Source organism: Periplaneta americana, chromosome 8, assembly GCF_040183065.1.
Source record: "Periplaneta americana isolate PAMFEO1 chromosome 8, P.americana_PAMFEO1_priV1, whole genome shotgun sequence".
NCBI classification, from domain to species: Eukaryota; Metazoa; Arthropoda; class Insecta; order Blattodea; family Blattidae; genus Periplaneta; species Periplaneta americana.
Window position 1 is genome coordinate 44388668 of NC_091124.1, and position 26465 is coordinate 44415132.

Sequence of the window (26465 nt, forward strand, 5' to 3'; positions counted from 1 at the left end):
TTCATCCACCTCTATGTTATTGTTAATTTTTATTTTGACCTTGTATTAGGGTGAGGCTCATAAAGGACCTATAATCCTCATCTTATCTTATTTTATATGTGAATAACATCAGTAGACCCAACACTTGCTCTGATCTGCAAGTTTGCCTTCGTCTAACTGTAGGGTGCTGACTACACCCACACAAGATGTTTAGTGTTCCATTGTGGTGGTGTTGCAGTGTTAATATTCCTGATATATAGTGTGTGTAGTTGTAACGAACTCTGGTGTAATTGGTAACTTCGATTCATGGGATAATTCCTATACTGTACTGTTTCAAAATGTGTGACTGCAGTGGATATGTTGAAACAAGTTTTATTAGTGTGAAAGAAGCATTAGAACATAATTTACAGTGGTATAAATAATAATGATAATTATTTAACACATTTTGTGTGTTTTTCTTCCTCATTCTGGTTATCCTACATGGCAGTGGTTCCCAAACTTTTTGAAAGCCTGATCCACTTTTGAGGAAGACTTCTGTATGCGATCCCCACTAAATTAGTAGGATACTTACCCCAATCGAAAAATACGAATCGACAATACGTATGCGACTCAAATAGACAAATACAATGCAAAAATGATACAAAATATTACGTTAACATCATTTTTGGTAGCCTACTTTGCTGAAATTTTCGAATACTGATACTTAAAAACTTTGAATAGTACATTTTGAATCTTGCGTACACTACTTTTAACACTTCGAATATAAGTAATTGATTAACTAGCAGACTTACTCGTGTTAATTATGTAAGTCTGTGCGGCTTACAGCTGTTTCGGTGCTTCATCACACCATCCTCAGAGCCTACTATATCTCAGCGTCATCTCGAACTTCTCTGCCTGTATCAGTACAAACTCACATGTAATAGTTCCGACAAGTCCTACATTGGACAGACAGGCAGATCATTCCAAACACACTACAAAGAACACATTAAAGCAATAACCAGAGGACACAATACATCTACATACGCTGATCACATAACCAATGCTAACTATACATACAATAACATAAATGCGGACATGGAAATCCTACACATCAGTGGCGATTTCTCTTAAGGAGCACAGGAGCAGTGCACCACCTCTTCAAATAACACATGTTTTTAAATTTATATCAATGAGCTGCAGCAGACTATGTGAGCGACATAATTCTTTATTATAATACTATGTAAAAAATAACGCCACACATGTACTGATCTTGTTGACGCCTGGGACTTACGTTTACCGCTCGACACTTGCGGCACACTGTTCCATTGGAGCATGCGCAATAGTAGTGTTTCACTGGCAGGCTTTGGAGCATGGTAGGGAGCCAGTACAGTGTGCGTAGGCGGGGTTAGGAGCACTTTCAGATGTGTTCTCAAGCTGTCTGCAGTAGCTGTTAGCTCGTTCCATCATAAATATTGCAATGAATAGTGTCCAAAATCTTTTAAATGTGTAATTTTCTGTAAGACTTTACACGAAAAGATGAAAATAAAGAAGATGAGTACATGTACATAGGAATTAAAACTGTAAGTGACTAAGAACAGTAATAGAGAAGTGGCAAGAAAATAATTCAACTTTCGGACTTCGAAAAATGCAGTATGCGGCTGCAATATAAAAGACGCTGTATTTTGTTTTCCTTGCCTATTGTTCGACGGCGAACATTCATTGACAAAAACAAGTACGTTTTATGAATTTTATTTATTTTTCTGTTTGTATGTAGGACTTTGCGTAGTAACTAAATAATTTTGATTACAGTTCTGCAGGTATGATTGATTTGAAGCACACGAATGAAAGAATTAAGAAACACGGTTCTTCAGCTGCACAGTCAACAATAATATTAAATTAGCAGTGTTGGGTCAAACAAACATACAGACACAATTGGATTCAATTAGACTGTCGAACTTCATAATGATGAAGTTACCAAGAACAAATATGTGCGTGCGGTTTTGTGGAGCTTTTGAGTTGGCTTTAAGAGGTCACGAAGACGGAAACTCATCCTTAAACGCTAATATTTTTCTTGGCCTCATCAATTTTAGTTCTGAATTAGACGCACTCTTAAGGAACATTTGGAAAGAGGAACAGTGTTTAAAAGCACATCAAACACTATACAGAACGAAGTCCTTCAAGCCATTTTGATGTATGCCATGATGAGATTTCAAAAAATAAAGAATGCTGCTGACTTTTTAGCAGTTAAGGCTGATGAGACGACAGACGTATTGAATGCTTGTGAACGTGTGAATTTTGTTATAAAACGCAATATAATGAAAACAATATTATTTACGGTGTGCTGCAATAGAAATTGAAGATTTTACTTTGCTATTAATGGACCTACATAGGAAACTGATTAACTGTAATTTTTGACTAACAAAATTATGTAAATCTATACCTACAGTATATAACATATGTTAATAGTTATATCGTAGTATCTATAATAATAATAATAATAATAATAATAATAATAATATGATGATGATAATCACAATCATAATAAATATTTGTGCACCACCAGGATTATTTATCACCACACGCCACTGCTACACATACAACCCAAGAACCAAAAACTCAACACACTAGAACAATACAAAATATACAAACACACTAAAACACACCCCGATCAAATTCTCAACACACAGATCAATTTCAGTACACACACACTATTTGACTTCACTTTTCAACACCTTTCAACAATCAAATGCACCCACATAACAGGCAGAGAAGTTCGAGATGACGCCAAGATCTAGTAGGCTCTGAGGATGGTGTGATGAAGCACCGAAATAGCTGTAAGCAGCACAGATTTACATAATTAACACGAGTAAGTCCGCTAGTTAATTGATTACTTTGAATAGTAGTATGCAAGGCCAAGATGTTAATATAAAAAATAGCCAGAGATAAAAATCAAAGGATTTATAAAGAAACTTGCTTTCTGGTAGACGTTACTTGACAAGAAGGAATGTGATGCATTCCAGTGTATTAAAGAACTCGTGGAAAATTTAGCTGTATATGATACGAAAAATACAGGGTGTCCATAAAATAAGTAACTATTTCCATGAAAATGATATAGTTCATGATTTTTGTATTCATAAGACGATTGTACACTACAGACTCACTCATACACACTCATTGGTTCCTTTTGACATGTCATCCATTGATGTCCCTGCACAATTCCCATCTGGACACGGGCCGACAAACCTCCAACGGATTTCATTGAACATATCAGAGACAGTCTAAAGACCAATGTGTAGTTGGGAATCACGCAGACAAAGATGTATGGACCATTTTTTTTTCAGAATGAAGACCATTACTGGTGTCTGTTACTTGGATATGCTGACAGAGTTTCTTGCTTTATTTCGTAAATCATCTCAGCACCCCATTCAGTTCTTTACATGATCCTCCTTGGTGTCGCGATCCCCAGTTTGGGATCCACTGCTACATACTCTTAAAAATTATACTGTTATAGGGTACATACCTACATGTTTTAGTATAGCGCTGTGTACATTTCAAATGTACTTTTGCATACAAACCCAAACTCTAGTGATAGTATTTCAAAAAATTAACACCATCCCAATCATAGACGATCAATCAACATGACTTTCGTTCATTCATTCATTCATTCATTCATTCATTCTGCCCAAGGACAGGTCTTTCACTGCAAACCTAGCATTCTCCAATTCTTCCTATTTTCTGCTTTCCTCTTAGTCTCTGCATATGATCCAATGTTGTCTATCATCTGATATCTTCTTCTACCTCAAACTCTTCTCCCTTTCACCATTTCTTCCTTTGCAGCCTTCAGTAGGCAGTTTCTTCTCAGCCAATGACCTAACCAACTTCTTTTCCTGTTCTTGATCAGTATAACGCTTCATAATGTGTCCTTCCCCAGCATCCCCCCTCCCAGACATCTGAATGGGGGGATAGTTTACATCTGGAATCTTTTACTGTGAAAAGACTCTTTATGCCATGTTTGCAGTTTTTCTTGGGAAAGATAAATGGGGTAGCTTCCTGTAGCTTTCCGCACACCACTCTTTTTATGACTTATAAAGATTTTTTTTTTTCAGTACCGATACTTCTTCCTTCATAATGATTAGGGACCAGATTTTTATGTAATATCAAGGTGTGAAATATGTACATATTTATGTAAGAAAAATAAGCTGAATATTTACCAAAATATGTAAAATCATGAAAATATTTAATATCAATATGTGGCAGATATAGGATAGGTAAGACTCTCCAGTTGTGAATTCATAGAGCACCCGACTTTTTTACTGCATGCTTGACACATTACAATTTTTCCATCTGTAGTGAAACCTTCGTCCATCACAATCCATGATTTTATTTTTGTCGTTAGGATTGTAGATACAGTGGCCTTTTAGTTAGTTAAAAGCAGTAGATAAACTCACATGCACTTTATACTGTAAGTACTAAAACTAGAGAACTGAGTGAAATGACTGCAAGCACTGTTTTGTTTTACTGGATTAGGAGAAAATAAGAGGAGATGTGGGACACATGCATTTTAGCTGCTCCCTGTAAGAAAAAAGTACCTACTAAAACCTCAAACTATAGGCATTTAATAACTGTTGTTTGCCTGGAACTAAGGACGTTGTGTTTCGTGCTGAAATATATCTTTTCTTGGGTAGGTAAAAAGACTTTTCAAATCTGTGTATCTCAAATTGTAAACTTCCCTAACGGAAGTTTTTTTTTTTTTTTCCTTTTAGAGAAGTAAAAATGAATAAACCCCCTAAATATGTAGATTTATGTAATATCAAGCCATAATATGTAATGTGTGGTAAATATGTAAAAATATGTCGTATCAAATTTGATTATATTAATGGTAATTACAAGATTCGCAAAGATTCGTTCTTTATATACAGTTAGGTTGAAAGGAATATAATATGCAATTACATAAAAATCCGGTCCCTAGTAATGATCTTAAGTTACAAATATATGAGAATAACAACTTTGGACAAACTCGGATATTTACACATTACCGATATTTCCCAGATCAATGAATCTGCCTTAGCAAACTCGGTCTCTGAAGAAGAAGTTCATGAAATTTGTCACATTCAAATTGCAAATCACATTTCACAATGAGTAAATTCCACAGTGTATCTACTTTTAATTGAGTCTTTTCAGATGTCCAAATGCCGTTCTTCAGGCAAAATACCTTTCAGTGGATGCATAGGTTCCTGGTAAACATAAAGCAAACTCAACAATGATACACAGGTTCTGAAAAGGGGAACTATGTTTCATGAAATGTTAAAAAATTTGCTTCCACTTCCGATCAGGTGTCACTTTTAATGTGCTCCATGCAGTCAATTTTTCTTCTGTCACAAATGACTGCACATGTACAATTTCATCGAATAACTCAGTGTCATTGATCTTGTTGTGGGATGTGCTGTTGATAAATTGAACAGCATTTTCAAGATCTTTTTATGTTAGTGGTGATCTAAGCAAAATAAATTGAAAGACCTGAATATCATCAAAATGCTGACTCGTGCTGTCAAGGTAACTGAGCACATGTACCATAAAATTCAATCATAGTTTCAATGCAACCATCAACTGCTTTTCTGTCAAGCACACCCTCCTCTTCGAACTTAACCAGGTAAGATTTTGCAATCAAAGGAATAAAATGTTGCTTCTATCTTTCTTGAAACATGAATTTCAGCTTCTTGAGAGATACTGCAACCTCAACAACAGATAGCTTTTGTCCTTGAATTTGTTGAACAAGATAGTTTTTGTCCTTCAATTTGTTGAACAAGATATTTTTTGTCCTTCAATTTGTTAAACAGTATTATGGAATATTGAGGCTTGGCTATGAATAAAAGAAAGCCACATGTCTGCACAAGGATTAAAAAAAAATTACTTAATAAAAACAGGGCATTTTTCAATGGAGAGGAAATATGCTTTTAAACCTGGAAAAATTTTCAGGACCCATATATATATATATATATATATATTATATATATATATATAGTGAAACCTGTCTAAAGCGGCCATCTGAAGTTACCTTGTAAAATGGCCGTTTTATCAGGTGGCCGCTTGATTAAGGTTGAGGTTTTTTATGAAAATACTGAATTTCATTGACTTGTTAGTACTGTGCGTGTACAATAATCGTGCATATTAATGTCAGCCTCTTCCATTCTTGCAACTAGCCTTTTCAAAACTCGCTTGCGGTACCTCAATTTAAATGACTGGATAATACCTTAATCAAGGGGCTGGAGGTGTGATGTATTTGGGGGAGGAAACACCAATTTCACGGATCACATTGCGATTTTGTCGTTTAATCTCGGAATTGAAATCGCATAGCTAATTCTCAAACAATGATGATGTCATCCAAGCTTTACTGCTGGCAGAACAACTTCACCCCCAACATTGTAAATGTCTCTGAGTTCATATTCCGCAAGAATTGAAGGCAGTCTATTTTTTCTGTTCTTCAATAACATTGGTTGCAATGTCACTTTCTTCACCAGACACAGAACGAAATGCAATGTTATGCCGTTTTCTAAAGCACTCTACTCTAACCTCCCATTACTAGTAACAAAATTGCTTACATTGAGTTCTTTGGCAATTTCAAGAGCTTTCTCTTGGATCATAGGCCCACTTACTGGCAATTTCTTCGCCCTCGCACACTTGAATCATTCTTAAACGAAATCATTCACATTGCTAAACATAGATTCTCTCTTCTTTTTTTTTTTTTGGAATATTTTTCTCAAATTCTTTTTATATTTCATCTTTATTCTTAATTATACCGTTTATTTGTGTCCTTCCACATTTGAATATTCCTGCAATTTCTCTCGCAGATGTTCTCTTCTCACTTTCTTCAATAATTTTTCGTCTCACCTCTAAACTTAACACCATTCTAGATTTATTGTTAGACATGTTTCTCTTTCAAACTAACTTCACAGTTCTGAATCAACTGAATGAATAGAAGAAAAATTCGTAAAAGCTGGTCCAAATAGAGAAAGATAGAAAGAGGAGAAAAAGTTCGAATGGTTAACTACTGACCTGAAGCATACTGTGACATTTTCGATAGAAAACGTCCGTGTTTCAATCCTTTAAAAACGAGTAAGAATTTATAGCTATGCAGGGTCGAAGTGGAAAGTGACAGAGTCATAAAACAATAACCAACTAACCCCAAGATATGGAGGGTTACTGTTGTACACTTAGGTATTGTCCTCGTGACGTTGCTTCCTGTCCTCTAACCATCGAAAAAATAGGTCAAACAGTATCCGTGAAAAGATTTCTTGTTGGACAGTGACTGTTATAGTCAGGTTCCAATCCAAATAGACCTCGTCCGCTGGCCGGTGCATGAGGTGGCTGCTAAATAAAGAGAGAATTTGTATTGTCCTTATGGAAAATTCAGTTGGTTCCAAAGAAAATTGGCCTTTTGGCCAGGTGGCCGTTCAAATGAAGTGACCGCAAAGGCAGGTTTCACTGTATATATATAAGTATGAGCAAATCTTTGATATTATTGCCTCTAGGTGGAGTTGTCCACTCAGACAACAGGCCTACGAGCTACAAATTCGAAAAGCCAGATTTTTAAGGGTCCCCACTGTAATTCAGAGGACGTTGAGACATACTTAGGCAGGGCTGGTCATATTAGAAAGTTTAAATGTAGAAAACAAAGAACGGACGTGGCAAAATTTTCCTTTGTTAACCGCACAATAGTAGACTGGAACAGCTTACCTGCGGCAATCTTTCAGGGTGGTCCTCTCAAAATCAATACACTTAAGGAAAGGTTGAGAAGATTAGACTGAAAATGTAATTGTAGGTGCAGTGTAATTATCTAAGTTGTGTCATGTAATTAATTAAGTTGATATGTAATTAATTAAGATGATATGTAATTTAGTTAATACGTAAATAAATTAAGGTGATATGTAATTAATTAAGATGATGTGTAATTAAGTTGATTTGTAATTAATTAAGGTGATATGTGATTACTAAAATTGGTAATAGTTGGGAGAAATAGAAGTACTTATAAGTTAGATTTACTTTTGCTTATTGTAGGCGTTATTATAGAATAGTTTTTATTTATTGTCCTAGGTTTATTGCATCTATTTATTTATAGTTAGAAATAAATTTAAGTTTATTTTATTTTTTATTTTTTTTATTGGTGTAATTATTGTATTATTGTAATGGTATTATTGTATATTATATATCACTGGCACCAGGTATATACCCAATTGTAGTGTTAATAAATACATACATACATACATACATACATACATACATACATACATACATACATACATACATACATACATACATACATACATACATACATACAAAATTTCAAAAAATCATTATCAGCCTCATAATTGTATTAAAAGAAAAGACAGTTTTATTTCTTGAAAAAATTTTGATCTGATGCTTGGTTACTTTTGTTATTCTTCTTGTATGAATAGAGATAGAATAATTTTTACATTTTCCTCTTGGTCAGAGTAGTGTCAGCTTCATTTTTCTCTAAAGAATATCTTTGAATGTTGAGCAGTGTAGCAGTAATTAGTGTATGAATGAGAAGGGCTATTATGATATTGTGTTTACTATGAAAGAAATTGACCAAGTTGATCAGTTTTCTAACTTGAGGGGTATTTCATAATTTCTCAGCTCTTAAGTGTATTTGAATTGACATGTTGGAACCTAAAATGCAGTAAGCTGAAAAAGTACACAGATAAACTTACTTTTACTTATTTAGCTTACTTACTTACTGGCTTTTAAGGAACCCGGAGGTTCATTGCTGCCCTCACATAAGCCCGCCATTGGTTCCTATCCTGAGCAAGATTAATCCATTCTCTATCATCATATCCCACTGCCCTCAAATCCATTTTAATATTATCTTCCCATCTACGTCTCGGCCTCCCTAAAGGTCTTTTTCCCTCCGGCCTCCCAACTAACACTCTATATGCATTTCTGGATTCGCCCATACGTGCTACATACCCTGCCCATCTCAAACGTCTGGATTTAATGTTCCTAATTATGTCAGGAGGAGAATACAATGCGTGCAGTTCTGTGTTGTGTAACTTTCTCCATTCTCCTGTAACTTCATCCCTCTTCGCCCCAAATATTTTCCTAAGCACCTTATTCTCAAACACCCTTAACCTATGTTCCTCTCTCAAAGTGAGAGTCCAAGTTTCACAACCATAAAGAACAACCGGTAATATAACTGTTTTATAAATTCTAACTTTCAGATTTTTTGACAGCAGACTGGATGATAAAAGCTTCTCAACCGAATAATAACACGCATTTCCCATATTTATTCTGTGTTTATTTTTCTCTCGAGTATCATTTATATTTGTTACTGTTGCTCCCAGGTATTTGAATTTTTCCACCTCTTCAAAGGATAAATTTCCAATTTTTATATTTCCATTTCGTACAATATTCTCGTCACGAGACATAATCATATACTTTGTCTTTTCGGGATTTACTTCCAAACCTATCTCTTTACTTGCTTCCAGTAAACTTATTTAGCTAAAATATGTAAATTTAATAGTCATTCTTACTGCTAAAATTTAACACAACTTTGGAAAATACAGGTGGCTCAAAAGTTGCTTTCCCTAATATTCATTCTTAGGTTTCATATTTGTACACATATACAGATGTCATAACTTGAACAATCGAATAGCTGGTGTAATAAGTGGTGGAGTGACAACCATGTTCATGTGTCAACTGTTTTTCCGATGTCATGTCTTGAAAACAGCTCTCATTTTGCCGAAATGCAGTTAATATGGATGACAACAGGATGGAGCACCACCTCATTTTGGTGTAGGCATGAGGGACTTCTTGGATCAGCAATTCCATGATTGGATTGACCGTCGTGACACAACAGAATGGCCACCCAGATCATGCGACCTGACATCATGTGATTTTTCACTGTAGGGTGTCCTGGAAAATGTTTTTGCTCAAAAACGCAGGATCCGTGTCAGTTGCAACAGATAATCGAACAGTCATTCGTGAAAATCGATGAAAATCGTGAGTTATGTTCCGCCATCTGTAAATGAGGTCTAAACATTTTGAACAAAATCTGTAAAGGAATGTGTAGTCAAATGTAAATCGAATGTAATTAAATGTAAGGAAGTGTTTGGGGAAAGTGACTTTTGACCCACCCTGTACATTCATCATTATTTAAAACGTATTTTAATTTATTTTAGCAATACAAACTGTATGATAATTTTCTCACAATCTGTTTCCTTACACACAATAAAATTTTATAAGAGTTTGGTTGAAATCACATTAAAGTTGACTAAGATTAGCAACTTTTTTAATGACCTATATTTCTCATAAAATTGATACAATTTACTAAACTTTAACACCTTACTGCCAATGCTAGAAAACTGCCGAATGTCCAAAGAATTTTTTTGTTTGTAAGGAAACAGATTGTGAGAAAATTGTGGTACAGTTTGTATTGCTAAAATAAATTGAAATACGTTTTAAATAATGATGAATGTACAAGGTGGGTCGAAATAATTTTTACTTTTATTGTCTGTGGTCCCTTAAATGCTAAAATCTTGGTTTTGTTGCTCGATATTTTAGGTTAAATTCTTTATATACATTATTTAGTTTAAATAAGGACTTTTATAGTTCATCTTCCAAGCCACATATTAGAATCAGGTCATCCGCAAATAAAATCGAGCCTAAAACTGTATTTCTTATTTTAAAATGTGTTTCCTGTTCTTTCTGCTATTTGTTAACAGCGTCGTCAATGTAATATAATAACATAGAGAGGGCATACCTGTCTCACTTCTTTATTTATAGTTGCTATTTGGTTCGAATTCTTTTTGGATCTGCTGTGAATTGTAATTTTATTTTCTACATAGAGACTTCTTATTATCGTTAATTTTGATGGTCACAATTTATTTCTATTGACCTTGTCAAAGACCTTCTCGAAATCTATAAAGGCCACATACGTAGATATGTTGAATTCTGTATGTTTTTCTATTATTTGATTTATTGTAAATTTATACAGACTGCACATGATCTACCTTTACGAAATTCGTTTTGGGCCTCCCAGTGAAATCTGTCCCATAACCATGGCAAGAATTAAACAGATTTTTATTTTATTTACCTACTAGTTTTCATTCATAAGATGCTGAGAATGTCCATGCAGTGCAATATAATTTCTGGAACAAATTTCCATTATTGTTTGTGGATTATTTGTTTACACTTCAGATTAATTGATGTTACTAGTGATGTCTACATAAATCAAATATTATTACCTGTATTAATTTCGCAATTGACAGAGGGGAAAAAGAAACACTCCTGGTTTCATCAGGATTCTGTATCTGTTTGCACAGCATATAGATCCTTATAACAATCAGAAAGGGACTTGGGGGGGGGGGGAAATTATCAGTAACAATGTTTGGCCAGGCAGGTCATACGATTTCACGCCATGCGATTATTTTCTTTGGGGATACAATTCATTCATTCCTAGCTCCTGCCCAAGGGCAGTTCTTTCACTATAAATGCAGCATTCTTCAATATTCCCTATTTTCCATTTTCCTCTTAGTCTTTCCATACGATCCATGTATCTTAATGTTGTCTGTCATCTGATATCTTCTTCTGTCCTGAACTTTTCTCCCCTTCACTGTCTTATACCAATTTTTGCTGAAAACGATAAATGCGGTAGCTTCCTGTTGTTTTCTGCAGGGAATATAGTAATATTTTAAAATTTGCATTTCATCTTCCGTGTTTCACCAGAAGCCTTTTCAGCTCTTTGTTTTATGTAACTGTCCATAAGTAAGAAATTTTGCACTTAAGATTTGTTATAGAAACAATTTTCGTGTGTTAATGTGAACTTTAGTTGGTAATTTACCTTAGTTGATTAGTTTCAGCTTCACTTCTAGCCGCCCTCAGAACTAGTGAAGTCCGTCCTTGTTTCCTGTTTCTTCTGAAGTTGCTGCGGTGGTGGGTGCATTTATGTTTGGTAGTGTGGAGTCAAATAGTGTGTGTTCTGAAATGTGATTGTTAAAAACGTGTAATCAACATGACATATAAAGTAGTTTTGATTGTCCTTTTCACGTATTGGTGAGATAAGTGCTGTGCAGATAGGGTTGCCAACTCTTCCGCATTTCCCGGGATCTCCCATATTTGCCCCATAATTTTTAACAGTGTCCTGACTCTCGTATTTTTCTTCTCTTCGAAAATTTTTCTCCCTTATTTTTGGATAAAGTAGAAATCACTATTCTAAGCATTTCATTTTGTCGTGAATGATGATTGTTTGTATGATGAATTTTGTTGTTCATGAGATGCATTAAAATGTGCAGTCTTTATAGAAGATAATATTTGCCAAAAATGGGGTTTAGTGCTCACCTGTTTAAAATTAAACAATATTAACATTATAAATTTGAAAGGAAAATTGGCTAGTTTAGTTCTAAGCTTACCAAGTAGTAATGGTCATACAAAGAGGATGTTTTATCTCATGAACAGTCTTCTTTTTCTCACTTTATTTATAGACGTTCTATTCAGCAATGAGTCAGAATTTTAACGTCTTTGTTAAATCATATTTCAGAAAAAATATATAAAGCAATTGCAAATAACTTTTATAACTGGTAAATTACTGTAAAAAACACACGAGATGAATGAGAGGGATAAAAAATGAACATGTCTGTACTCAACCGAAACAGACCGATGAATCGATCTCATGAATAATAATTTTGATAGATGTTCGAAACATGAGCACGACACTTCTAATCAAATTAGAGATGCAAACTGTAGTCGACTTCAACTATTACGCAAGGCAAAATCTGTCCCAAAATACTCTTAATTTAAACCTAGCTGCCGCATTGTAAAATAAAGTTTTTTTTTTTGTAACTGAACGGATTAAATTGCCAATTTTGTATGTGAAATTTTGTCGATTTCTTAGTCTCCCATATTAAAAAAAAAAAGTTGGCAATCCTTTGTACAGATATCTGAAAAATCATGCTAATGAATCTGCTGCTTTATGCCAGATAGCTGTACTGCACACGACATGACGTATGACGTTTCATATTGTTGTACCACATTTTATACGTTTCACTTGGATTTAATATTATTTACAGAACTGTGATTAAGTAGGCTTACTGTGACAGCTGAACAATAGCGGAAATAATCGTGGCTTTAATGGAAGAAAACATTAGGGTTCTTGCACATTTTTTTTATTACTGATAATAAGTAGGTATATTAGAGTCAATTTCCGAAAACATGGTTTCATTTTTCTAATTTGTTTTCTGTTTGTGGGGATAACTGGAACTCAGTATCCGTTTCCTCTTGTTTTAAATGATCTGTCATGTCTTTAAATTATAGCATTTATACTCTTTGTTTTCTGTTTCCAGGGGTATATAGATGAAGTGTAATTTATTACCACGGGTTTAGCAGGGTTTATATTACATAAAGTGTGTAACCTTGAATTTTGCTGCACAGATAAGAAATCTGAATACGACATATTTAAGCACATGTGAAGATGATGTCAGAAATTCGAAAGTTTGTGGCTGAGAGAAAGTACACGTAACAATGGGTGACCTGCAATTAGAAACGCCAGACTCCAACCTCAAAAGCAAAGGTAAGTTAAATCTAGTACCGGTACTAATAATAATATAGACTCTGTTTCTTTTTCCTTTATTTTCTTTCTTGTTACGCGAAGTATACAGACAAAGTGCTGCAAAGAATTGATTCCGAAATTTTCTCACAAACGTTTTTGGTACACCTACATGGAAACTGCTGTTTTTCATAACATATTTTTGGTTAGAAAGTTATTCTTTGCTGTACGCTTAGGACAAAAGCATTGTTGTGATTCACTTTTTCTTTGAATACCGCAAAGTTGTCATAGTAATATAAACAATTATGACGAAACATTATGAAAACTATCACGTCACAATATCAACATATTGCCAACTGTGAACAGAGAAATTGTAGGCAATGCCTCCTAGTCTACTAAAATTGCTAACAGATAATCTTATTTATCTTTACTTACAGAAACAGAAGTAATATACAGGATGAGTCATAAGTATGTTTGGAAAACGCGTTTGCGTGCTCCTAGATAAAAAATAAGAACAATTCCTTATATGAAAATTTGACGGAAAATGCTTATTTATTGGAAAAAATAGTGACTTGTTTTCATAAGTATCTGATCATATTATTGTGTTGTTCTTGTTTTGATTTTGTACCAGTGTTTATTTACAAACACCATGTATTGTCCCTATCACCACGGCATGGCACCTCCTCAGGTTGCGGATAGAGGAGACGGCCTCCAGATATGGAGGGTAGCTGCGAATATATTGAATAAGCAGTCGTGGACAGCCGATAAGGGGTGGTCCTCCAGCTTGGGGGTTGGGCGAAGGGCTAACAACCCATCACCGTAAAAAAACAGCTTGTTACGAATCCCTACAATAAGCCTCGGAATAGGACTGATTCTCTGGCATGACCACAGCAAAGGAATAAGGTTTTGAGATTTGGCACTTGGAACGTAACTAGTCTTTATAGAACAGGAGTGGTAACATTAGTAGCAAAAGAACTAGCTAGATATAGAATAGACTTCGTGGGAGTACAAGAGGTTAGGTTAGATGGGAATGGCATATCACAAATAGGAGATTACTTGTTGTATTATGGGGAAGGAAACAATAATCACCAATTAGGAACAGGATTCTTTGTTCATAAAAGAATAAAATCAGCAGTAAAAAAGGTCGAATTTATCACTGACAGGTTATCATATTTAGTACTTAAGGGTAGATGGTGCGACATCATAGTTATAAATGCTCACGCCCCCCAGAAGAGAAAGACGACCATATAAAGGATAGCTTCTATGAGGAATTGGAACATACTTTTGATCAGTTCCCTAGATATCACATGAAAATTTTACTGGGGGATTTCAACACTAAAGTAAGACGGGAGGATATTTTTAGACCAACTATTGGAAAAGAGAGCCTACACGCAATTAGTAGTGACAATGGAGTTAGATTAGTCAACTTTGCCACATCGAAAAATTTAATTGTCAAAAGTACAACATTCCCCCATAAGGATATACATAAATATACTTGGACTTCTCCAGATGGATTGATACACAACCAAATAGATCACATCTTGATAGATAAACGGAGACATACTAGTATAGTAGATATTCGAACTTTCAGGGGTGCAGACTGTAATTCTGACCATTATTTGGTGATTGGAGAATTAAGAGAAAGATTATCAGTAGCCAAGCGAGTAGAGCAAAAAGTTAATATTACTAAATTCAATATTTTGAAATTAAAGGACGCGGAAGCTAAGCAAAATTATCAGGTCAAAATTTCGAATAGGTTTGCCACTTTAGAAAGTTCCGACGAAGTTGAGAAAGAATTAGATGTTAATAGCGTGTGGGAAAATATCAGAGATAGTATCAAAATTGCAGCTGAGCAGAGCATAGGTTATTATGAAAATAAGAAAAGGAAACCGTGGTTTGATGAAGATTGTTGCATGGTAGTAGAAAGAAGGAAACAGGCAAAATTGAAATTCTTACAGGATCCAGTTGAGGAGAAGAGAGATAATTATTTCAATGAAAGACGGGAAGCAAGTCGTACACTTAGGAATAAAAAGAGAGGTTACTTGAAGGAAAAACTTAATGAGGTAGAAACAAATAGTAAGAATAAAATCATTCGAGATTTATATAAGGGTATAAAGGAATTTAAGAACGGATATCAGCCAAGGGTAAACGTGATCAAGGATGAGAATGGTGACTTGCTTGCAGACTCTCCATCAATCCTAACAGATGGAAAAACTATTTTGCGCAACTACTAAATGTACATAGGCCAAATAGAAATGATCGGGACGAAATTGAAATACAAACTGCTGAGCCATTTATACCCGAACCCACGCTTTCAGAAGTCGAAATTGCGATAGAAAATCTGAAAAAGTACAAGTCTCCAGGTATCAATCAAATTCCAGCAGAATTAATACAAGAGGGTGGAAGTGCATTATATAGCGAAATTTATAAACTTGTACTTGCTATTTGGGAAAAGGAAATTGTACCAGAACAATGGAAGGAGTCCATAATTGTACCTATTTTTAAAAAGGGGGACAAAACCAATTGTGGTAACTTTCGAGGAATATCACTTTTGTTGACGTCGTACAAAATTTTGTCTAATATTCTTTTGAGGAGATTAACTCCGTACGTAGATGAAATTATTGGGGATCATCAGTGTGGTTTTCGGCGTAATAGATCGACTATTGATCAGATTTTTTGTATTCGACAGATAATGGAGAAAAAATGGGAGTATAAGGGTACAGTGCATCAGTTATTCATAGATTTCAAAAAGGCATATGACTCGGTTAAGAGGGAAGTATTATATGATATTCTGATTGAATTTGGTATTCCCAAGAAACTAGTTCGATTAATTAAAATGTGTCTAAGTGAAACATACAGCAGAGTCCGTATAGGTCAGTTTCTATCTGATGCTTTTCCAATTCACTGCGGGCTAAAGCAGGGAGATGCACTATCACCTTTACTTTTTAACTTCGCTCTAGAATATGCCATTAGGAAAGTTCAGGATAACAGGCAGGGTTTGGAATTGAACGGGTTACATCAGCTTCTTGTCTATGCGGATGACGTGAATATGTTAGGAGAAAATACGCAAACGATTAGGGAAAACACGGAAATTTTACTTGAAGCAAGTAAAGTGATCAGTTTGGAAGTAAATCCCGAAAAGACAAAGTATATGATTATGTCTCGTGACCAGAATATTGTACGAAATGGAAATATAAAAATTGGAGATTTATCCTTCGAAGAGGTGGAAAAATTCAAATATCTTGGAGCAACAGTAACAAATATAAATGACACTCGGGAGGAAATTAAACGCAGAATAAATATGGGAAATGCGTGTTATTATTCGGTTGAGAAGCTCTTATCATCCAGTCTGCTGTCCAAAAATCTGAAAGTTAGAATTTATAAAACAGTTATATTACCGGTTGTTCTGTATGGCTGTGAAACTTGGACTCTCACTTTGAGAGAGGAACATAGGTTAAGGGTGTTTGAGAATAAGGTGCTTAGGAAAATATTTGGGGCTAAGCGGGATGAAGTTACAGGAGAATGGAGAAAGTTATACAACACAGAACTGCACGCATTGTATTGTTCACCTGACATAATTAAGAACATTAAATCCAGACATTTGAGATGGGCAGGGCATGTAGCACGTATGGGCGAATCCAGAAATGCATATAGAGTGTTAGTTGGGAGACCGGAGGGAAAAAGACCTTTAGGGAGGCCGAGACGTAGATGGGAGGATAATATTAAAATGGATTTGAGGGAGGTGGGGTATGATGATAGAGACTGGATTAATCTTGCACAGGATAGGGACCGATGGCGGGCTTACATGAGGGCGGCAATGAACCTTCCGGTTCCTTAAAAGCCATTTGTAAGTAAGTAAGTAAGTAAATTTACAAACAACACAGTGACAAGGCAGTAGTACATTGTTTTTGTTTTGATTGGACGTGGTGGTCTAGTGCCTTGGCCACCCAGATCACCCGACCTCACACCATTAGATTTTTACCTTTGGGATCACTTGAAGGCTGTCGTCTATATAACACCAGTGAATGATGCAGAGGAGCTATTGCAACGTGTTGAAAATGAATGCCACTTGATCCTTGATGACAACATGGCGTTTGAGCGAACTTGCCAGTTGTGTGTACGTCGTGCTCAGGCATGTGTAAACAATGGAGGGAGACACATTGAGCACTTTTTTAAACATTAAATGACAAGTTTCCAAACACGTACTTGTTACAACAAAATAAGAACAAAAACAAAGTATGACCATTTCTCCAATAAATAGGCATTTTCTATCAAATTTTCATGCAATGAATTGTTCTTATTTTTGGTCCAGTACATGCTCACACGTTTTCCAAACATACTTATGACTCACAATTTCATAGCCACAGTTTAACATACCATATAAGTAGACATACCTTTTGATTGAAAAACGCAAGCATTACGTGTTCCGTTATTAATTCCGCACTGTTACATCTTGTTCATTCTTAAAAAAAATCAAATTCCTTCACGTATCGTCCTTTAGCTTTCAATAAGTAGGCCTATCAATTTACATAAAATCTCCTCAGAATGTCTCTCCAGATATCAGAACAAAATATCCTTTGATTAAGGTGTACAATTCAACTTTTGTTTCAGTTTTATGCATTCAAGCAATGCATGAAAGATTGACACAGGTATTTAATATTAATTAATACCTGTATATATACGCAGTGAAGATGGCGTTTAAAACGGCGCACCTTGTAGACATAAAATCTTCATACATCTTAATTGAACTTAGGTCTTAAATTTGATTCTTTCAGTATTCTTCTCAGATTGCTTGCATGAAAAATTGAACTGCATTCAATTGTGCATGCCTTTTTCCACTAAAATGAGAGCGCAGGCAGCAATTGAATGCTACCCATTGCTGGTGGGTATCTTCTGTGTTATTTTGTTCAACAATATCAGCAGCAGCTGGTTGTTCTAGGTGGGCGTGAATAAACAGAAAATTATTTTCTTTGGTGATATTGGACCCAGAGCTGTCAGATTGGGCGATTTATTGCAATTTAGGCTACATAAGAGGGGCAGTCAGCAAGTAATAAAATTGTCAAGTTGCCGGATCGTCCTTTAGGCTATCACAAAAAATCTCTGTATTCTAATATTGATGACAATTGGGGGGGGGGGGAGAACTGGTGAGTGATCGCAATAGGCCTTAGTATGATAACCGTACAAATAGTAAAGGTAGCATTCATATACAGTCGTACTTGTGATTTTTTTTTTAGCATGGGTGTAGTAAAGTATGCATAATGAGTTCCTCTATCGTGTAGCCCTATTAGGGTTGGTACAAAGTGCAATGATCCTCTCTTATACTACTTTCCTCTTGCCTCATATCCACACCCCGGTTGAAAATTACTGCTGTAGGATCTGGTTCCTGACGACATTGTGAAGAAAAAATTTCATATATTCATGTGTCCGATTTTGAATAGTTTTGGATAAAATCACGGTTCTTCCTTCTGTAACGCTTATCCTTGTGAATTTTCTCTCTATCTGTGATGGAAAAACGCTGCTACACCCTACCTTTTTTTTTTTTCGTTAACACTTGCTTTTGCTACTAATATTTGAAGAGTCCACTGCAAGAATGATGGATGTTACTTTCTTGTCGAAAATGAACCAAGACTGTCAATGCATAACTTAAGACATATAGAATGTACATAGAGAATTATATGGCATTAACACTGATAGTCATTGTGCAGTAATGATCGGAAAATCACAGTTAAGCTTTGAGCATTTCAAACTTTCAATTGCTTCTTCTGCAAAATGTATTCCAAATGACATCCATCATTCTTGCAGTGGACTCTTCATTTGTACATACCGCATAATATGCAGTACCTACCGCTAACTACCACAAATCTCAACTTTTTTCCTTTTTAATCTGCTTTCTGTTTCATACTGTAGATGGCGTTTCGTGCATCAAAATGCGGTACATTCTTATCTTCATGTGTGCCTCGTCGTTGGCTCTTAACTACATCGTGAATGTCTGCATGTCTGTTGCCATTGTTGCCATGGTGAAGCCTGCAGTCCACTTACAAACGTTCTCAGCTAATTTAACGGATGCTGATGTTTGTCCTATCACCAACATGGAGCTGAACCCAAACAACGCAACACAAGTAAGTAGCCATTCCTTCATAATTCAATACTGTAGGATCATTATGATTCTCTTCTCTTCTCTTCTCTTCTCTTCTCTTCTCTTCTCTTCTCTTCTCTTCTCTTCTCTTCTCTTCTCTTCTCTTCTCTTCTCTTCTCTTCTCTTCTCTTCTCTTCTCTTCTCTTCTCTTCTCTTCTCTTCTCTTCTCTTCTCTTCTCCTCTCCTCTCCTCTCCTCTCCTCTCCTCTCCTCTCCTCTCCTCTCCTCTCCTCTCCTCTCCTCTCCTCTCCTCTCCTCTCCTCTCCTCTCCTCCCTCCCCCACACCTACCCAGCCCTCCCCACCCTCCCCTCTCCACCCTCCCTTGTCATCTCCTCTCCTCTCCTCTCATCTCCTCCTTTCTTCAATAAATGTAACATTTAGGCGTAAATAATATTATGTAGGCCTACTTACCTATCAGTTATAAATTCTGATCATCTTCTGTACTATGCAAAATATACAATGCTTATGTTTTGCTTAGCCTAAACCGCATTTGCAAATTTTTTCGTCCATTGTTTTAAAGTAATCTTCTCTTTCGGAAATTATCCTCACCGGTCTTGGTTAATAAATCATTATTTTGAAAAATCAAGTCCATCATTCTCCTCGCCATGATGAAAATTATTTTCGTTAATGCAGAATTAATTATTTAAATGACGAAATATTGACCAATTAACTTACATGTAGTTTAATGAGTGCTTAAAGCTTAATTTATATTGGTGAAATGCATTGTCCCTTTAAATGTCAATTAAAGAGATTTTAAGTGACAAAGTTAAATATGATTTGTGAAATCGGCCCTAATTGGAATATCGAAGTGAAAATGTATGTATTGCATATCCACATTGTAAGAAATATGTGGTAAAAATTTCAGATGAATTGGTATAGAAATTTTCACAGATCCGTAGTCTTAAGTGACTATTTTGGCAGGAAGGTGAATTCGAATGGGACGAAGAGCTTCAAGGATACATCCTCGCCTCCTACTACTACGGGTATGTGAGCACTCAGGTTCTGGGGGGTCGGCTGGCGGAAAACTTCGGTGGCAAGCACGTGGTGGGGTCCGGCATCATGATGTCTGGGCTTCTCATCTTGTTGGCCCCAACGTGTGCCTGGACACACGTGTACCTGCTGATGGCACTGCGAGTGTTGCAAGGAGCAGTGGGGGTAAGCACAATTTTTTTTTTCAGTTTTTTCAAATGTTTATTTCAAATGTCAAATGCATCGGAAGATGCTATAACACGGTCAAGTACAAATTTATGTAATAATACAGAACAGAACATATAATACATCAGACTACAGAATATAATTACAACAATAGAAATAGAAATAAAATAATACAATCAATATGAAAAAAGGTTACAATAATATTAACAAAATTTGAAGACCAAATGAGCAGCGCTCGTGTTCGGTCACAGTTCAGATATATTACTAAATATAGGAGGAGTATAGAAAATGAAATAAAATAGGAACTGAAATTAAAATTACAGCTACAATGAAATTATATAATTAAATTTAAAATTATACAACTCACTGTAGTTTCTGCTACTGCCTGTCTCGAAGAGTCTTTGGGTTGCTAGGCTATGAACAAGGTCAACTGGGGTGAGTTGCACACTGCAAGTACAATGAATTAATGCTCTAACATAAATATAGCTAGAAATTCTCAAATTTGAAAGAAAGGAGACCTATTAACCAATTTTATTTATGCATGTCTTTTGAATATTTTCAGAGGAGCCGATGGTAATTCGGATCACTACTTAGTGAAAATAAAATGTACTGGTACCAGTAAACAGTCCACACCTGTAGAGTATTGGTCAGCGCGTGTGGCCGCGAAACCAGGTGGCCTGGGTTCGAATCCCGGTCGGGGCAAGTTACCTGGTTGAGATTTTTTCCGCGGTTTCCCTCAACCCAATACGAGCAAATGCTGGACCCCAGACTCATTTCACCGGCATTATCACCTTCAGTTCATTCAGATGCTAAATAACCTAGATGCTGATACAGCATCGTAAAATAACCCAATAAAATAAAATAAAATAAAAAACTGCTGTTACAAAATGGGAACTTACTTTTAAATAACCTTATATATTATGAAAAGCACTGGTCCCAAAATAGAACATTGAGGGACACTATTCTTGATATAGGCTATATTGTTATAAATAAATAAAAAGTCCATTTTCATCATCCACAAAAAGAAAGAAAGAAAGGAAGAAAGAAACTAACAAACATAACTGTGCAGAAATAATAATAATAATAATAATAATAATAATAATAATTTATATGACTTGAAGGTTTTTTTTTCTTCTTTACCACGTGCAGGGGATAATGTTGCCAGCCGTCCATGTCTTGTTTCCTAAGTGGATTCCACCGGAAGAGAGGCCGCATATTTCAGGACTTGTTTTTTCAGGTAATTTGTGAAATGAAATGGGTTGTCAAGCGTTCTGTTTTGTACAGAATATCCTATATTCCCGATGTTGAAAATGGTGCTCCATATTATGAACATGGAACTGGACATGAATAATTCCATATTTTAGATTTGTTTTAGTAAAATAACGTCATATTACATTTAAAGAAATATATTTTTAGGCTATATGACAAAGATAACAAATTACAGTGTAGTATAGCAGTATAAAATTCCAAAGCCCCATGCAATTGCTATCAATCCTCTTCATGAAAATGCGATGTTCTTCGTACAAAAAAATGTGGGTGATTAATAAATGCTGGGAGTATAGATTTCAGAAATAGTTAATTTGCCATGGTCTAATAAAATTGTAAAGTAGTCAACTGTGGTATTAATTTTCAAATGAATTCAATTCTTATTATACATTACAATTTCAAACAACTCATTGGCGTCATATTGATGTGTGAATCGTTTCGACTATCAATTACATTGTTGTCTGGAGACTAGGCCTCATGAATGAGGAAGCGATTATGAAGTAGTTAATGAGAAGGCTCTTGTTAAATTTAAATGCGGGGAGTATGAAGACAGAAATAAAAAGAAATATCAGACTTTTATTTCAAATCTCAGACATCGTTACAATTCCAACCATACTAACAATAACAATTACAAATAGCATAAACGTTTTACGCATTTCTGTCACGTTTTGTTTTGCTATATTTAAAGCTATTCTGAAATTATGTTATGTAAACAATTTTTTTTTTACTTCTAGTCATTCGTTTTCTGAAATCTCCCTCTATTGCTTCATTTAATTGATTCTATTTTTAAATTTTTATGTCATTGTCGTTTTTATGTTCGGAATTTCAGTGACCAAGACAGTTAAACTAGGATTATTGTTATATTATTTATAAGTAAACAATTATACATTGAAAATAAAAATTTGTTGTATTACTTTGCCATACAAAAGTTAATTTTGTTGCGACATACAAAGCATTTGAGTTACAAAATGTAACATGGCCTGCCTGTTGTAATACTTTTCTTACCATATTTTTTCCAAAGCGATTCATATCGGATCCGTGCTGGCCATGAGTGTGACAGGCCTGCTGGTGGACGCCTCAGGCTGGCCAACCGTGTTTTACTTCTTCGGCGCTGTGGCCATAGCATGGTTCATCCCTTGGATGATCATAGTGTACGAAACACCTGAAGAACATCCTCGAATTTCATATGAAGAGAAGACTTATCTCATGAAAAGTTGTGGATCTACTGACAAGAAAAAGGTTTGTTATAGATAATAGGTAGATGATGGAGGACAAGTTATGTACAATTGTACAGGATGTCACAAAAAGATGGAGACATGTTGTAGCGGAAGATATTTTCATCAATTAGAGATAGGGAATGTATGTTTCCTGAAGCCTCCTTTTGCCGCTACATTGTTTTAAGCTTGCTGTCCTTTTACCCCTGCATGCAGAGCCGGACTAAAGGATAGGCAAGATAGACCATGGCCCGGGGTGCCAAAATAACGAATCATGTTCATATTAAATATTTAATGAAACATTGATATTTTTATAGCAAAAATTATTTCCAGTAGTAGAGACCCTTTATTAAGTTATTTTACACCAATAAATTAAATATTGCAATTACTTTATGGTATCATACATTTGCCATTGAAACTTCTGCATCGCGTCGTGTACTTGTCCAACGATGTCTAATATCTTGTTACTCTTATTCTTCTTAAAGGCGACTGCAAGGTTCATTATCGCCTGACAAGTATTTTTAAACAGGTAAATTTATTTGGAAAAGAATTTACAAAAAAAAAAAAAAAAATGTTGCAATGGACAACTAATTAATATAATATGCTTTAATACCCTTAAAGTGTTAATCTGTCATCATGAATATTTTTAAAGGAAGAATGAAATTCCAGTGTATTTTCATATTCTATGAGTAACAGTTTAAATAATTACGTAACAATGTACAAGTCCGCAATGTGATTTTACAGTTATTGTGAGGCGGGAACTCAGTTTGCTATGTTGAATGTACTGATATAGATGCTTGTGTAAACTGTGAACTGTGGTTTAGTTTTGGTTTTGTTTTAATTTGTATTAATATCTGACTACAAAATGCTGTCTTGCACTTGCAGAAATTTGAGCCGAACAAATGTAAATTTTCGTTCTGCAGTGGAATTTTACAATGTTACATTTGTTTGGACCAAATTTCAGCACATTTAAAAAACAAAACTGAAATTGGGGTCGATGTTATCTGGGCTAAAGGGCCGTGGTCTGATGGAACTATTGTTACCATATTTTTCGTTTACTACTGCAGCAGACATCATCAGTGGTGTGGCACATGGGAGTGCAAAGATCTCCTAAGAGTGCCGAAAACGACTGGGACTGTGACTGGTTGCATTACGGTATTTAAGGTCCAGATCTTAAATGCCGTAATAGCCACACCACTGACGATGTCTGCCACAGAAGTAGATGAAACGTATGGTAACAACAGTTCCATCAGACCACGACCCTTTAGCACAGATAACACCAATCTCAATGATGCCGGCTGTGAAAGCCTACATTCCAAAACTGAAATTCTTTCAATCATTTATTATCATAATACATTGCTCTCTTAAATTGACTGAGCATATTGGGAATTAAATCAATGGCTTTTCCAAAACACGCTATGAAATGTTTCATATAAAACAATTTTTATCTCGAAAAGGAAGCAAAAACGAGCAAAATCGTATTAAGTTTTTTGTTTGAAATATCTCAAAGAGTAACCCCTTGAAATTAATGACATTACTTACTTTTCACTGTGTGTACAGAAAGCAGTAACTTCTCCTTCAAAATTTGTTGTATATTCTCCTACAAGGTTGTAAAATGAAAAGAGAGGATAAAATTTAAGTTCTTTCAGCTCCCACTTCGAAAGAATTAATAAAGAACACATTTTATTTTATCAAGGTGTAAAGAGAAGAGGAAGAAAAAGAAAACAGCCTGACAACTTCACTACAGCGCCAGTACTTTCTTGTGGAATGTCAGCAACTCAGATTAAAGAGAGCAAGTGGCAAGAGGTCCGTGTTTTATTACCCTTATCCTTTATTTCAAATAAATGCATACATGTTTGCCTACTTGTAAGGTTAAAAGGGTAAAGAGACTTCAGCGGATATATGCTCTCTATCTCAAATTCCTCAAATATCCTCCTCTACAATCCTAAGAAGTTTGTATCAATTTTTTTGTGACTCCCTGTATAGACTACTGTATAATGAGAGGGGATGAGAGAACTAACACAGATATGTGTGGATAGAAAGGCAGACATGAATAGAGCTGGAAAGAGATGTAGGTACAACGACATAGAGATAAAAGGACTAGAGAAAACATCATCACCATAATAATCATCATCATCATCATCATCATCATCATCATCATACCTACATCTCTTATCAGAGTCACCATCATCAACATTATCTTATGATAATCATGATATTCTCTGTTTCATCTAATCTTATTCCATCTGTTTGATGTTGTCTACTAGCTAACACAGTTTATACAGGGTGTAATGAGGAACTCTGTGTGTAGGTGGCTCAGCCTGTCCCATGGCGCAGCATCCTGACCTCGGCCCCTGTGTGGGCTTACATGTGGATGAACTTCGCCATTACCTGGGAAATATATACCTTCTTATCAGAATTGCCCAACTACAGCAAAAATGTTTTACATTTCAACATCAGAGAGGTTTGTTATTTCTATGGCTGAATCTTTGTTATTTAGACATTAGATGCAAGTTATTTTCACAATTCACACATTTTCAATGTTATAATTTAGTTATTTTCAAACCTATCAAAATCTTGTACATTGTTTTAGTAGTGTCACAAAAAAGTAGTTATAAATAAATAATGTATTGTATATAGGCCTGCCATAAAAATTAAATATCAGTTTTTTTTTCTGAGTATAGCACATAGAGGCTTAACATTGCCACTTAAACTGAAGGTATAATATATGGCTTATAATCAATATGGCCACATCAATAAATTTAGGAATGCAGTTATATTGTCAGACTCCAAAGCAGCTATTCTATCAATCATCTCTAAACACTCACCTTCATCTCAAACAGCAGAAATAACTAAAATGCTCTCTCAATATCACTCAATAAAAGAATTGTATTCCAATGGATATCATCCCATTGTGGAATCCTGGGAAACGAGAATGCGGATGCTTTAGCAAAGAAGGGCAGCACTGCTACTTACAGACCTGTTACTAAATCTACGTATTACTCTGTGAAGAGATTTATTACATCTCCATACTTAGACTTCAACAAACAAAATTTGATAACACAATTCCATGGGAAAAAATGACACTCTCTGCATCAAAATCCACAGTTAATTCCCGATTTACCGTGAAAATTGTCTGTAGCTGCATTTAGATTGGCAACAGGCCATGATTGTTTGG

At 35.3% G+C, this 26465-nt stretch overlaps 1 protein-coding gene and 1 long non-coding RNA gene across 3 annotated transcripts in view; one reads left to right on the plus strand and one right to left on the minus strand.

Moving 5' to 3' along the window:
* Positions 1-13001, minus strand: part of LOC138704697 (uncharacterized) — a 29965-nt gene extending 16964 nt beyond the window's left edge. The window contains exon 1 of the long non-coding RNA XR_011333408.1: positions 11816-13001. This is a non-coding gene — a long non-coding RNA (uncharacterized lncRNA). The remainder of the gene's footprint in view (positions 1-11815) is intronic.
* Positions 1-26465, plus strand: part of LOC138704696 (putative inorganic phosphate cotransporter) — a 54694-nt gene that overhangs the window by 880 nt on the left and 27349 nt on the right. For both annotated transcript variants that reach the window (XR_011333407.1, XM_069832837.1), the window contains exons 2-7: positions 13402-13540; positions 19424-19635; positions 20574-20807; positions 21957-22044; positions 23095-23312; positions 25599-25751. Coding sequence is in view for 1 of the 2 variants with exons in the window: in XM_069832837.1 (XP_069688938.1) it covers positions 13492-13540; positions 19424-19635; positions 20574-20807; positions 21957-22044; positions 23095-23312; positions 25599-25751 (954 nt within the window). In the remaining variant the exon portion in view is untranslated. The remainder of the gene's footprint in view (positions 1-13401; positions 13541-19423; positions 19636-20573; positions 20808-21956; positions 22045-23094; positions 23313-25598; positions 25752-26465) is intronic.